The sequence below is a fragment of the Gymnoscopelus braueri genome (assembly GCF_963280865.1).
Source record: "Gymnoscopelus braueri genome assembly, chromosome: 2".
In the NCBI taxonomy this organism is placed as follows: domain Eukaryota; kingdom Metazoa; phylum Chordata; class Actinopteri; order Myctophiformes; family Myctophidae; genus Gymnoscopelus; species Gymnoscopelus braueri.
The window spans coordinates 3322643-3338077 of NC_137604.1; the positions used below are offsets into that span (position 1 = coordinate 3322643).

The 15435-nt window shown below is 41.3% G+C and overlaps 1 protein-coding gene across 1 annotated transcript in view; it reads right to left on the reverse strand.

Annotated features, from left to right (window-relative positions):
- Positions 1 to 12649: 12649 nt before the first annotated feature.
- Positions 12650 to 15435, reverse strand: part of LOC308075295 (uncharacterized protein) — a gene marked incomplete at its 3' end in the record, with an annotated part of 215821 nt that continues 213035 nt past the window's right edge. The window contains exons 6-7 of the mRNA XM_080415072.1: positions 14198 to 14316; positions 12650 to 12718 (exon numbers count right to left, since the gene is read on the reverse strand). Of these exons, the coding sequence (XP_080271198.1) occupies positions 12650 to 12718; positions 14198 to 14316 (188 nt within the window). The remainder of the gene's footprint in view (positions 12719 to 14197; positions 14317 to 15435) is intronic.

Genomic DNA, 15435 nt, shown 5'->3' on the forward strand with positions numbered 1-15435 from the left:
CTGCTCTATTCACTTCTTGGTTAACTTATTACTTAAAAAGGCTCTATCTTGGCTCCTGTGTACTTCTTTTTTGGCCGAGACATGCTATTTTCAAAGCCGTATAAAATTGAACAGGGAGGTCGCAATGACTTTTTTTGCGGAAGCACAGTGAAACCCGCTGTGATTAGCAACCATCAGGGGATCGATCATACTGGAGAAAAATATTCTATGACTAGACAAAGGTATGAATATTGCTGGCACAGTACGCAATTATTTTTTTATTGAATTGGCACTGAATGAGTTGTTAATATAGGAATGGACGGAAGTGACGTTTTTGGGGATGACGTCTAGAGATGCACGATTATGAAATTATGACCGATATCCGATTACCGATTATTTGCTGGGTCATATCGGCCGATACCGATATATTATATATTATATTTATATTGAGCTCATTGCTGATTTTTTTTATTTTACATTTTTGTTTTGCTGGTGAAAGTTGATGGTAAACCCCCCTCCCCACTAACCCTACTGTGATGAAAAATATTTATGGAATAAATACATTAATTATATATATTTAACAATATGTAACAAACTTAACTATTACATCATTTCTGTTTGATATAATAAGCCATCACAGAATTATTTGCATCTTTTTATAGCACAAAACCATATGTTATGTGGCCTATGAAACTAAGATCATTGAATCTTGTTTGTTATTAGTGTTATTCATATTGTCTGTTGCCTAAATTCAATAGCCTCGGCTCTGCTCTTGCTTGTTCAGAGCGGCCGTTGGTTGCACTAGCGTCGAGTAACGAGTGCTTGTTACTTTGATGTTAAATAACGAGACAATGTACACATTAGTGTTGAAAATATATCCTCCGCGGTATCACTACTCTAATCTTATTTAACTCATTGAGTGCCAGAATTTTTTTTTTTTTAAACGTTTGGCAATTCTGGCACTCAATTGTACTACCTATGAGTATGTAAAAGAACAAAAACGAATAAACAATAATTATTTCTATTTTATGTTGTCCCAGTGCCAGAGTTTTTTTCAAAGTAAAAAAAAAGTGCTTAGGAAGCGAGATACAGCCTTTTTCAGTTCTACGTTAAACAAGGAGTGGATGGAGCTGCAAATCTTCAGATAATGATATCTTGGGTTCTGGTTTTTTTTTTTCTCTACTATTTTTTCAAAAACACGTCAAACACGTCATTGGCACGTTGCGCCATAGCGGTAAAAACACGTGAAACACGTTAATGGCACTCAATGAGTTAAGATGTACAAGAAACCCTCTGTTCTGGGTATGAGCTGTGGACGTAAAGAGTTTGTTTGCTGTTTGACTACTTCTCTCTCTGTTGTCTGTTCTCCGACACAACAGCGCTGCTGCTCTACTGTCTACAAGCTTACAACGCGTCGCATCGCGACGCGTTGTGAGCTTGTAGATCTGCTATTTTCAAATAGCTGATGTATATATTAAAGTGCTCATGTGGCCCATAGTCGCTTCTTTTGGGCTGGTTTTCCTAGACCTGGTTGCTTGTTTCTGTCTCAGAATCTGGCAACACTGGAGACGACATGCAGTCTGAGTGTGGAGGGGGGAGGGAGGGGCCACAGCTGACTCTCTTAAAGAGACAGAGACAGGCAGACAGACTGCTCTCGGTCACATTGTTATTGCGTCTTCAGTATCGAAATTTGAATCGACGTAGATCTACGTCAATGGCGGTTAACGGTTGGATCTGAAAGGACGTAGGCAGGGAATGTGTTAATTTCTGCACTCAATACTTGGTCTGGGCTACTTTATGACAAATAACTTCATCAATGAGACGTGGCATGGAGATGATCAGCCAGTGACACTGCTGAGGTGTTATGGAAACGTAAAGGGCTTGAGAGTCCAAACGTGTTTTTAGATTACCTCTTACATTAAAGCCTTTGCCACAAACTGCTCAAGTACAAGTATTTTCACCTGTATGAGTCCTCATGTGTCTTTTTACTTTACCCATTTCAGCAAAGTCTTTACCACAAACTGTACAAGCAAAGGGCTTTTCACCTGTATGAGTCCTCATATGTGCTTTTAAGTTAAACTTATGATTAAAGGCTTTGCCACAAACTGTACATATATAGGGCTTTTTGTCTGTATGGGTCCTCATGTGTTTATTGATGTAAGACTTTTGACTAAAGGCTTTACCACAAACTGAACAAACAAAGGGCTTTTCCCCTGTATGAATCCTCATGTGTGTCTTTAGCTGACTTGTGTCAGCACAACCTTTACCGCAAACTGTACAAGTAAAGGGCTTTTCGCCTGTATGAGTCCTCATGTGATATTTTACATTCGACTTTATGGCTTTGCCACAAACTGTACAAATAAAGTCCTTTTCGCCTGTATGAGTTCTCATGTGTGCTTTTAGATCACCCTTTCCATTACAGTCTTTGCCACAAACTGTACAAGTAATGCCTGTATGACTCTGCATGTGTTTGTTTATATAAGCCTTTCGACTATAGCCTTTCCCACAAACTGTACAAGTGAAGGGCTTTTTGCCTGTATGATTCCACGTGTGTGTTTTTAGATCAACTCTTCGCCTAAAGCCTTTGCCACAAACTGTACAAGTAAAGGGCTTTTCACCTGTATGGGTCATCATGTGCATCTTTAGCTGACTTGTGTTATCACAACCTTTACCACAAACTGTACAAGTAAAGGGCTTTTCACCTGTATGGGTCCTCATGTGTGATTTTACATGAGACTTTAAGACTTTGCCGCAGACTGTACAAATAAAGGGCTTTTCAATAAAGGGCTTTTCGCCTGTATGAGTCCTCATGTGTGATTGTAGATCACGCTTTCCACTACAGTCTTTTTCACAAACCGTACAAGTAATAACTGTATGAGTCCTCATGTGTATTTTTAAGATATCCTTTTGACTACAGGCTTTGCCACAAACTGTACATATATAGGGCTTTTCACCTGTATGGGTCCGCATGTGTCGCAGTAGATCACCCTTTCCACTACGGCCTTTGCCACAAACTGTACACGTATATGACTTTAATCTTTTCAATATCTTGCCACAATCTTCAACACTAATCAGTCTCCTGTGAGTCCTCATGGCCTTAGTTTGTTTTGATGATTTCAGGTCATGGGACAGCTTGTTGCTCAAAGACAATCTTTGTCCATCCATATTTTGAGTCTTGGCTGATTCCAATGTGTCTTCAATATCGGATTCAGAACAGTGTGAAGGTAGGAACTGGTCAGCTGACGTATCTTCCCTGGTCTTCCATTCATCACTGTCTTCAGCGTCAGATTCATAACAGTGAGAAGAGAGGACATGGTCATCACAGGTTAGCTGTGATTTTACCCAGTACTCTATGTAAGCTTGTGTTTTCATGTGGTTTGTTGAGGTGCTGGCTATAGGCTCTGTCTCTCTCTTTTCATCAGCATCGTCACTGGTCACTGCACCCTCCTCTGGTCTATGAAATAGCTTGTTCTGTTCCTCTTCAATCTGTGGAGGCTCTGGTTCCTCATGGACCAGACTGGGGCTCCTCTCCTGCTGTTCAGGATAAACCTCCTCTATACCCACAGGGAAGTGCAGGAAGTCTGAAGAAAAAATATAATTAGAGAAAACCATTCATTTATATGTTTTTCTATGCAGCGTTTCATCTGTTTTATAGCTGTGGTAGTTTAGTCCATTTGCAATTTAAAAACCCTAAATAGTTGTTTCCTATGACGTTTTTTTGTTGATTTGTATTCATTTGGTGTCCTAGACATTTTTTTTTGGCTAATAGTTGCCATTTGGGTAATTTGCATAATCCAAGATTACCACTGAATGCCATGGCGAAAATGTAACTCTTGAACTGCTTGTCCTAAAAGTATGTGTTATAGGGTTTTTATATATGTGGAATCAATTTCTGATGTTATATTTTAAATTGCAGGTCAATTTCACCTGAATTTCATCTGGCAAGCAGGTGGATTAGTCCATTTGACGTTTCTATCTGTTCAATACTTGAAATTAACTTCCTGATTACTTTTTTTTGTTGATTTGCATTCATATGGGGACCTGGAATGATTTTAGCTTGGTTGCCCAAACGGCAACTTTGGGCAACTCTTGTCATTTGCATTTTCAAAGATGGCCACCGAATTGCTATCTCAAAATTGTTACTTTTGACCCGCTTGTCCTATAATGATGTGTAATGTCTTTTAAGGGGGTTTCATGTGTGTAGAATCCATTTCTGATGTTCTTTTTTCAATTGCAGGTCAAACACAATGTGTTAACTCATACACTGCCACAGACGTAATTAACTCATTCAGTGCTACTGGACGTCTAAGACGTAAAAAAAAAAGAAGAAAAAAAAAAAAGAAGAAAAAAAAAAAATATATATATATATATATATATATATATTCATCATTATATAAGATATGATGATTCGAAAATATTCTGCTCCATTCACTCTTTGTTTAACTTCTTACTGAAAAAGGCTGTATCTTGGCTCTTACTATGAATTTTGGCTGTGGCACTCAGAGCCAAACTGCCATAAATTACGTTAACTGAATGAGTTAACGCAATTTACGTCCAAAATCCATATATATTTTTTTCGGGTGGGGGGGCGGTGGTGAATGATTCAAACACCACCGAAGAAGAGTACACCCAGAGATCACGTGACCAGAAGAAAACAATGATCGTCTGTGCTTCCATGTTAAAGAATTTACTAAAGTCCACTTTTCTCAGATCCTGTTTTCAAAGCTTTTTTTTTTTTTTAAAGCCACATTCAAACGGCCATGGCTCTGGAATGGACGATCGTGGCGGGCCAATTCTTTTTTTTTTCTCAACGCTACCGGACCCCCGTGCGTGCAACGAGCTCCTGTCCGCGAGGATCGGGTTCACAGACAATATTATTCCATGATTTTTCAAAGGTACAGTAAAATCGCCATTTTCGCTGGCAAGGGTTCAGTAGACGGATGAATTCATTCATTCATTCCTGGCAGTGAATGAGTTAAAGGTCAGGTCAGGGACTATCTCACTCTTTCTCATACAAGTAGACAGCATAAATGGTCACTCGTAACTTCACCATTGTGAATGTGCAGAGAAAGTGTGAGATAGACCTTGACCCGACACATTAGTCATATTACATATTACATTCTAGGACAAGCAGGTCAAAAGTAACAGTTTTGAGATGGCGTTCAGTGGCCATCTTTGATTATGCAAAAAGAGTTGGCCAAAGTTGCCATTTGGGCAACCAAGCAAAGATCATTCTAGGTCCCCATATGAATGCAAATCAACACAAAAAAAAGTAATCATAAAGATAATTTCTATGTTTAGTATTGAACATACAGAAACGTCAAATGGATTAATTCACCTGCTTGCCAGATGAGATTGAGAGGTGAGATTGACCTGCAATTTAAAATATAAGATCAGCAATGGATTATGTTTTTCTTCTTTTTGGGGGGAGAGAGCGAGCGAGCGAGAGAGCGAGAGAACTGCAATTTAACGTCACCAGCGTAGTTAAAGGAGAAATCCAGACATTTTAAGTGTTATCTTTGATGTGTCGTTACTCACCTACCGACGTAAAAAGTGGCATTGTTTTTTTCCAGAGATTCCCCTGTCGTCATTTTTTCAACCCCCTCCGTTGTCATAATGGGAGCGCGTGGCATAGGGAAATTCGTCTATTATAACCGATGCAAAGTTATTTTTTTCTCTACTACTACTCATTGTAGAGTCTCATGATAGTCAAACATGCAGTGAAAGTTGCTGAGAGGCTACCGCTAATGCCGAACGAGCTAACGCTAGTTGCTTGTTTCTCTCCCAGAACCTGGCAACTTGGTGTTGCCAGGTAGAGAAACGTTTTTTACGTCGGTAGGTGAGTAACGACACATCAAAGATAACACTTAAAATGTCCGGATTTCTCCTTTAAATGAAACAAACTGATCAAAACACAGCGAAATCCCACAATTATGAGTCTTAATATCTAGGCAAGTTTATCAATATCATACAAAAGTAGAGAGAACCTGTGACCTCATGTGAGCTTTCCAAATAATAACACCCCAAAGGAGTGGGACTATTCTACTATTATATAATATTATATTATATTCTAGGTTTTAGGGCTCAAGGAATGTGGCTGAAACAGTGAAATTACCATCAGTTAATTATTTATTGCCAAATCCAAAATGGCATCCATCCCATGGTGATGTTCCATTGTACTAAATTATGTAAATGCAACAAATTGACTTTTTTTGTATTGAAAATGAACACAATGAGTGTCACATAGAATCCATTTCTTATGTTACATTTTAATTGTGGGGGGGGGGGGGGGGGCACAGTCGGTAGCGTTGTCACCTCACAGCTAAGGCCCTCGGTTTGATTCCCACCGGGGACGCTGTGGCGGTGGGGAAGTGTTCTCTCCTCCGCGTCATCAGTGCCCATACCCTATGTGGGGTTGGCAAAAGGGCCTTTCTGTGCGGAGTTTGCATGTTCTCCCCATGTCCCCTTGGCCTATTAGGCCCAATGGCCTAACAAGCAGTCCGTAAAATATTTTTCTCCTGGTCTCCTGGTGGCAATAAAATAGGCCAATGTGAAAAGGGTGCCATTCTTTCTTAGGCCTTTCACGACAAGCAGGCACTGCATTCATGATTTGAGGCATTTTGATCCTAACATTTGTTTTGCTCATTTAGACCTGCTGGTGGCGATATAACAGGCCAATGTGAAAAGGGGGGCATTTATTCCTCGGCCTAATGGAATGTGTATGCAAAATTTCATGGACACTGTGTTCATGATGTTAGCCAATGCTAGCCTATTAGGATGGAATATGAAATATTGGACAGATCCGTCAGGATCACATGACCGTAGAGATACTGTTTACCGATTTGCGTGATTTTTGTCAAAAGTCGGCCTCCTATACAGACAGATGTGAGAAATGCAGGGCAAATGGTGCAGAAAGCACAAAGGAGCTGGCCAGATGTATGGAGAACCGAGATGACTGGAGACTCCGATGGAGGGCTCGTCTGAGGACGACGTAGAGAGAGAAAGAGAGAGAGAGAGAGCATGACACTTACTGGTGTCCAAGTGGTCTTCAAGTTCCTCTTTAATAGAAACACTCCTGGATGGTTCTGCAGAAGTCATCTTCACCTGCAGACCGGACTCCACACACTGGTCTGGAATTGAGGAATAGAATAAGGACTTTAACAATAAGGACTTTGATGTGACATGGGTTGTATATGAAGGCTGAATAAATAAAAAAAACTGAGGGAACAGAGGGTGTAAATTATGTGTTTTTACAAAGACAGGGCAGTGACCCAAATGTATACAAAATTGAATAAAATTCTTTATGAATATAATTAATTAATTCTTATTTTTTTCCCTCAAAATATTAACGAGTTGGTGTACTGATGGAAAACACAACTGCATAATGCTATTGTTAGTCACATTTATTCAACATTGTGTTAAGCGCTGTACCACTGTACCAGTGTTTTATCAGCCATTTTTTAGTCCAGATGAAGTCCAGTTTCAATCGCCCTTGTTAGTTCATCATATTTAGTCAACCTCATCCTGTTTTTATTTAGTCAAGTTTTAGTGGACTAAAAGTCGAGCATTTTAGTCTTTATCTTCGTCCAACAAAACATTAAATATTTACTATTTAGTTTTGTTTCAGTCAAAAAAGAACTGTTTACATTTTAGTCTAGCTTTAGTCAATGATAAATATTTTAGTCTACTCCATTCCATAGAAACTTGCCATTTTGCCACACTGATCCCAGTACAAGCCAACACTAAACACCTGGTTATAGAACCAATGTCCAGTTCTACCAACTGATCCCAGTACAGCCTGACAACCTCAACCTGGTTATAATCTAGAACCAACCCACACTGATCCCAGTACACAGCCAACACCTGGTTATAGAACATTGGTCTTCAACAGGGGGTCCGGGACCCCTATAGTGGTCCTTAGATTTACAATAGGAAGGAGGGTCACCAAATGTTTGTGTGAAAGGATTTATTTTATTTTACATTAGCAACTTGAACCCTAGCATCCTTATTCTGAGGGGAACATTTGCCAAAAATAGCAGATCTCCCTATTTTCGGCAAAGATATTTGGTGTACACAGGGGAAAAAAGAGTGAACCAAGTACAGAGCCAAAGGTCAGGTTTACAAAGTACGAAGTTGAGGGTTTAAGTGGCACATTTCTGAAAATCAACATATTAATAGAAAATATAATGTGTAAACAAACAAACATCATGAATTTACACATCACTGATGATAGTGCTGTCAAATGGGGTAGCTGTAGGGGGTGCTATGGGGGGTCGGCGACCCCTTAGTTCTAGCGCTGGCTGGGGGGCTGGGAGCTCCACGAGCACGCACCGTCAGCTGCGGTCTTAACACCTTAAAGTTTAAACAATAGCCTCTCAAGGTTCGCGCCGTCAGCGGCGAGCCGTTCTCAATAGCGTCTACCTGGCTGCTTTGCATAACATTAGGCTACTCGAAAAAAGCCATGGACTTGAATTGAATGTGTACATTCCATTCCTCTCACAATGAGAGACAACAGTCTCTGCACTGCAGAGTGTGAAGGGGATCGCTTAGCAGAGGACCCAGTTCTCTGAGACAAGACAAAGACAAGTTGTCTGATTATTTTAAGTACTTATGTGTGGGTGAGTCTATGTAAAGGGATTTTATATAAAACTAAAAGGAAAATAATCTAGCACTGAGCTGATTGGCTATGTGCACATGCGTGCACGTGACGTCAGAAAATATAGCCCCCCTAGTTCAAAAATCCACAGCTCATCACTGCAAATAGGTCTATGAAGCTATCTATGAAAAAGTTGAATCTGCAATACATTATAGGGCATCGCAGTTGCGGCCACTTCCGGTCCGGGTTCCACTGCAAAATAGTCAATGCATTTTTCCCATTGACATTTCCAAAAATATTGATATCAATTAATTTAAGCCTAGAATCAAGCCATCCAGGGTCCTGGTGAATCATGACCATAAAACGTTTGATTCTGTGAAAAAACTTTTTTGAAAACGGCAAAAAAAAAGGGTATTTATTAAATATAGTATATCATATAATTAAATATAAAATAAAATAAATCCCAGAACAAATTACCATTACCAATACCATCCTTAATAATAATTATTATGAAACACTAAAATACTCACACATTTTCTGTTATGCAATTTCAAGTTTCCGCTAAGTAATTTTATCCTGCAATAACAAGAACTATTTAATTAAATACTATTATCATTATCATTAGCCTATTATGTACTTAAACACACACGTGCACAGGTTAATGTGGTTGTAACAGCCATGTTTATCTTTGTTAGCCTTCCCTGCAATGTTTCCATGGACTATAATCATTGATTGATTGATTGATTGATGTAGTTTATTTAGAAAGACATGAGAATAGTACATAACAGTACATGGAAGTACAAATTCACAATACAAGGTCTACTAAACTGGAAACCCTCATTAAGCACTAAGCTTGTTTAAGATGAGAACCCCATGCACACAAATCATGATGATGTGTGATGAACATTGATGTGATCATTACTATAAATATGTGAATACATGTATGTAGATCCTAATGAGTAGTAATGGTAGTGTAACATATTACAACACATTCCAACAACACACAGTCACACACGTTGTTCTAGCTCCTTCCAGGACCCAGTATAGCTTCTTTATGTATTTGGGACGACGGTATCCAGGATATCTTCGTCCCAAATACAAAAGGCTAGAATGGAGCCAAAGCTGTTCTAGATAGGACTAGCATTAGCAGCTATGCTAGCCCACTATGCTGAAGTGTTTACCTTCCAGCCACGGATGTTAGCCGTGGAAGCGGACCGTTTGTGTTGTGAATATTCCCTGTTGTTCAATGTAGAGCTGTTTGAATCCCGTCCGGATGCTTTGTTCCAAAGGATAACCACATGAACCCTGACGTTTCCAAAGGATAACCACATGAACCCTGACGTTTCCAAAGGATAACCACATGAACCCTGATGTTTCCGTAGGAGAAGAACGTTCTGGGTCACTTCGCTTCCTCACTTTCCCGAGCCCCCAGAGAATGATTGAAGCCTCAGAAGTCTGGTGGCCAAATCTGGTATTGCTGGACTTTTGCATTTGGGACGCTACTGCGCATGCTGTAATCGTCTGAAACGCTATTGCGCATGCTCTATTGGCTCCAACGATGGCGCCAATCCAGGAAGTAGAGTACTTCTGGGTGCTTCAAGCGCTTGTGAGCAACTTTCATTGAAATGAATCGGTGGGGGCGGGACCGTCCGCTCTCTAGATATATTATTATATTATTTTTCCTCTGTGTGCCAGATTTTACGAGAAACAAGCGGCCAGGTGAACGAAACGAAACAAGACCAAAAGAAGCGACTATAGGCCACATGAGCGCGGCTACTTGACTATGTGCTTGTAGATCGGCTATTTTCAAGAGTATCTTATATCTAAATATTTTCAGATGGGGGTCAGCAGACAATTACATAATTAATTTGGGGGTCCTTGACATGAAATATTTGAGTACGACTGGTTTAAACAACGCACGCCCAAATAAGCAACTAATAAAACTATAGTAACTATACACTTTAGAAACAAGCTCAGGTTTTAGACTTAGATTAAAATTATAGGTAGACTGTTACAAGTTGTACCGTACAACATGCATCATTGCCAATTATGTCAGTCTAATGATTGGTGGACTGACATGGGTTGTTATGTTGACAAATACAACAGTATTCATGACTTGACATTCCGTTCTAAACAACTGATGGAGCAAGGATATTGCCTGCGATATTCACTTTCTCCACTAGAGGCGGCACATACTGTGGAATAAAAGACAGAGGCAACGTCTGGCTATTGTTAACGGCTACGCTATAGACACATGGTCATGTTTTATAACACAATATTCCTAACTCTACACATTAGCTGTAATGTGAGCTTAGTAACCTTTTTATTTAAGAATAATTAATTGTTGGGGGGGGGGGGGGGGGGGGGGGGGCAATGCATATAACATTATTTTTTTATATTGCATAAGGCCTGATATTTCTACATTTGCCACAAATTGCTATAAAACCTGTGGATGTCCAGTCATTCTGGGCATAAACAAGATATTTAAGGGTAAATAAGTCTAATAATGATGTACAAATCATGTATACTTTACATTATTTACCACCACTTTACAAACCATACTTTCTTTTTTTTCAAATATATGTTTTGGATAAAATAAATAGCCAATTTGAGCTGCCCAACCAACCTGACATGCCGTGACTATAGCTTACTGCCATCAGGTAGGATATATGGGGTCCGTACGCGGAGCTATAATAGGTTCAAGCGTTCATTAGTCCCTCTGTCAATCACACTCCTCAATGGACTCCTTTCTGAGGGTAGATAGAGGGGTAGAAGGTTTTGAGGTGGTGATGTTGTGCACTAGGTATGTTGGCTGGGGTGATATATTATGGTGATACATTATGTTGTAGGGTAGGCCGAAATGGATGTGAATAATGTCAGGTGTTGCACATGTGTCACTGGGTTTCTTATTGGTTTTGTGTTGTATGGTGTACAGCACTAGCAGGACTAGAAAATGTAGTTGATGTCTTGCACTAGTCCTATAATCACAGGTTGCCTGGCAACAAGGTACCAAAGCCAATCCAAAAGTTGTCCATACATGACATGTGGTCTCTCCCAGGGGTTACTAAACATCCTCTTCGTACATACTGTGGAGTCTCGCCTAAATACCCCCATAATGCTTTGGTAGGTTATATAATAAAGTTGATTATATGACTGCCATGTACGTTTTGCATGGGCTGTGGGCACTGGAGATTCTATGGTATAATTGATCAACTCACTGAAAGGGTCGTAGGATATGTCACACCAAGGGAGAAAATACCCCAAAAATTCAACATCGAACAGCTAGGCGAGAAAATACCCAAACATGTAAACCTCAAACAGATGACCGCATACTGGTCTTTTGATATGTCACACTACAAGATGAAAAGACACACATTAATTTGTTGTGAGTTCATAATCGGGCCCGACACAGGAATTTTGTCGGGGGTGACAAAATCTGACTTAAAATGGGGCTTAAAATGGTACAGTGCAGCTGCACTGAGTGCGCACGCTGACCGACCCTGCATAGAAGCCGGGTTTTCCAGTGCGCATGCGGTGTCTCGAGCGCTCCCTGGAGGTGGAAACAGCAATGGCGGAGGAAACAATTGCTAAATGCATTATTTGCGGCTTGTTTGGTCCATTGGGCTCTATTGTTCAACACGCATCAACGTGTAAACCAACAGGTAGTGATCTTTGTCTCCGCCAGGCCGAAGGCATGGTGGGGAGTATGTTTTACCCTCCGTCCATCCGTCCGTGTGTCCGTCCATCTGTGAACACCTAACATTGGTCAAGCTTCACGTGACATCGCAATATGTAATATAAATAGGTAAGACAGAATTAATCAGGAACAGTTTTACCACCTCACCTGGTGGAGACCTGTGCTCCGAGGAGCACATTTTCTAGTTATACATATGAATTAAATTACCGTTCAATTTTGGCAACGTTTGTTAACGAGTATTTACTGTCAATTGAAATGCTGCAAGAGAAAGCTAGCTAAGATTAACATTTAGTACATCACCATACAAGTGTTAAGTGTTTTACCTTGGCTCATGCATATTGTTTATTCAGGCCACGGGCCCTGTTTGAAATATTGTGCTAGGACACCCATAAGAGAATATCATCGTTGTCTATACGGTAGGTGGGGACACAGTCAGCAGCAGTCAGCTGAGGATGACAAGACAGGATTTGTCATGCTGCTGTCCTGCTCCTCATCACTCTCTTTGAAGAGAGAGAGAGAACTTCTCTCCCACCAAGATGACAAAAAAACAAGACCAGGAGACCTGTTCTGCCAGACCCAGAATACATTCCTAGTACTTTATAAGGACTTCGTATGACGGACTTCGTATTACGTGTCAGCCTGTGTCCCTTTTATGCCCATGTATGGAGAAGAAAGGGTCCCTTTTATACAGCCGGTCTTTTTCGCCCATGTATGGACGAAAGGGGGCAGAGCCTCATGTAGGCCGACCCTCTGGGTCTGGCAAAAAGAGGCTTGGGAGCTGTTAGCCAGAGAAATGGCTAGCAAAGGGTATGAGCTTACTGGGACAAAATGCAGCAAATGGACAGGTATGCTGAAAGTATGGCCCATAACAAAGTGGTCTGGTGCTGGCAGAGCTACATGTCCTTATTATGCCCCCCTAGATGCTCTGCTGCGCAAATTCCCCAACATAAACCTTCTGTCAACGGACAGCAGCACAAGTGGTTTTAAGCTACCAGCCACCATCCTTACACCTCTGGTCGACTCTCTGCCACCTTCCAACACCGTCCTACCACCATCCACCACTGTCCTACCTTCCAGGACCGGCGCATGCGCTGGGCAATCAGGGCAATTGCCCAGGGCGCCAAGCCACAGGCGCCAGGTAAAATAATTTCCATTACTGAGTTCTCTAACTAACTACCCATGTGCCCATGTCAGGAGGACAGAAACAACAAGTCAACAACAACAACACAAAATGAAACGTTCAGAATTAAGTGTGGCACAAAACAGACGCTGTTTTTTTTTTTTGATTGAATATTTTATTAGGCAAAAAAATGTAAAACAGCACAGTTACATTTAAAATACTTTGTCTAACAGGTCCGTTCATAAAAGTCCCTGCGGACTTGTTTCCAATGAGGGCCTTGGTATTTAATTCATAGGCTTGAAAAGGCAAAAAACCTGGATGTATATAAAAAAAATCACACCCAGTGTGAAGTGGGCGGTGTGGTCACAGTGGTCATCACAGTGATGGAAGAAGTGATGGAAGAAAAGTAATATTGTGGACCAACCATTGTACACCCCTAACTTAAAAAAAAACATAAATGTGTTTTTTTTTAAACCATAAAAAAAAACATAAATGTGTCTTTTTTAAGTGCATAGTCCTATTTATAGGGCTATGCACATGTGTCATGTTTCACTAGCCAATCACAGTCCTGAATAGACTGTGATTGGCCAATCACGGTGCAGGGTTAGGGGGGTACAATGGTGGCCAATCACAGCGCAGGGTTGGGGGGGTGCAATGGGACCCCCTGTCCAAACCTCACATATAGGGGCGGTTTCACCGCCCAAAAATGTACATCTTTTTTTACGGGTGGCGCCGCAGCCGAGTCTTCTAATGTTAACAGGGGTTGATTCGGATCATGGGGAAATGCAGCAGGATCCACTGCCACCTGCTGCTGTAGCAATAGCAGCCGAGAGTGGTGTGGTGGCTTGCCCTTCTGGAGCGCAATCTGCGCAACGAGCAGCCACAGTGGACGAGACAGCAACAGCAGCACAGCCTGAGGGCAAACTTCATGGAGAGTAGGGCGAAGAGGAGAGTGTGAGTGACAGTGAGACGGAGACAAATGTAGCGGCACTGGCTTGGTTGTTTCCGATACTGCCACCTTCCTCTGTCACTTTTTTGGACTCTTTCAAAGAGTATACGTCATCTTTAGCTCTTCGACTGCTCGCTGGTCCATACTGAAGGATAATGTCGACGGGCTGACTGTCAAACCCCTCTCAGACACTCGCTGGGAATCTTGTATAGACAGTGTGAAGGTGTTACGGTAGGGGTGGGCAACTTTGATGATGGAGAGGGCCACTGTATTTCCACACTAACTTCAGAGGGCCACATTGCATATACTGTCTCTCCTTATTTTAACATTCTATGTCACACAAAAGTAGCCAAAATAGCAGATCGACAAGCTCAAAACGCGTCGCACCGCAACGCGTTTTGAGCTTGTCGATCGGCTATTTTTGCTACTTTTGAATTGGAATGCTGATATTTTTTTTTTTTTTTTTTTATTGCAATCCTGAAAAGTTAAATTTGTATTTAACCTTTGCCAACCTTCCTGGGACCCAACACACTCAGATCCATTTAATCAATCATCACATAACACAGCACCGCCACGTCTCCGCACTCCCGCTGAACCTTTTTGCTACTCAAAGGGACAATATCCACTGGACCCCGAACACAGGCACGGCTATATGGAACCACTGGCAAATCCATTTAAACTGAACGAGCCCCTTTTGGCAGGACCACCGGAAAGGGGCGCTATCTATAACTTGGCAAAACACTTCCAACCTTCCCCAGCCCAGATCACACTTCTACAGAAAGGCCTCTGCTTTATACCTACCCCTAACCCGGACCCGATCACGGGCCACTCCCAATTACTAGAGGAAACTATGTCCTACCATCGCATGCCTCAAAATTGCAGCTTTCTTCGGTGATAGCCCGGATGAACCAGGACTTAGCACACCTTTCGTCAATAAATCCGATTGGGAACCCCAACCCTCACAAATTCCCGACCCCATCAAAAAACTCATCCGGAATAACACAGATGCCATTAGGAACCTACCACGACCCCCACCGGAACCCCACAACCTAACCCGTGAGGAGGTCTCAGCCCTTAACACCCTAAAAAATTAC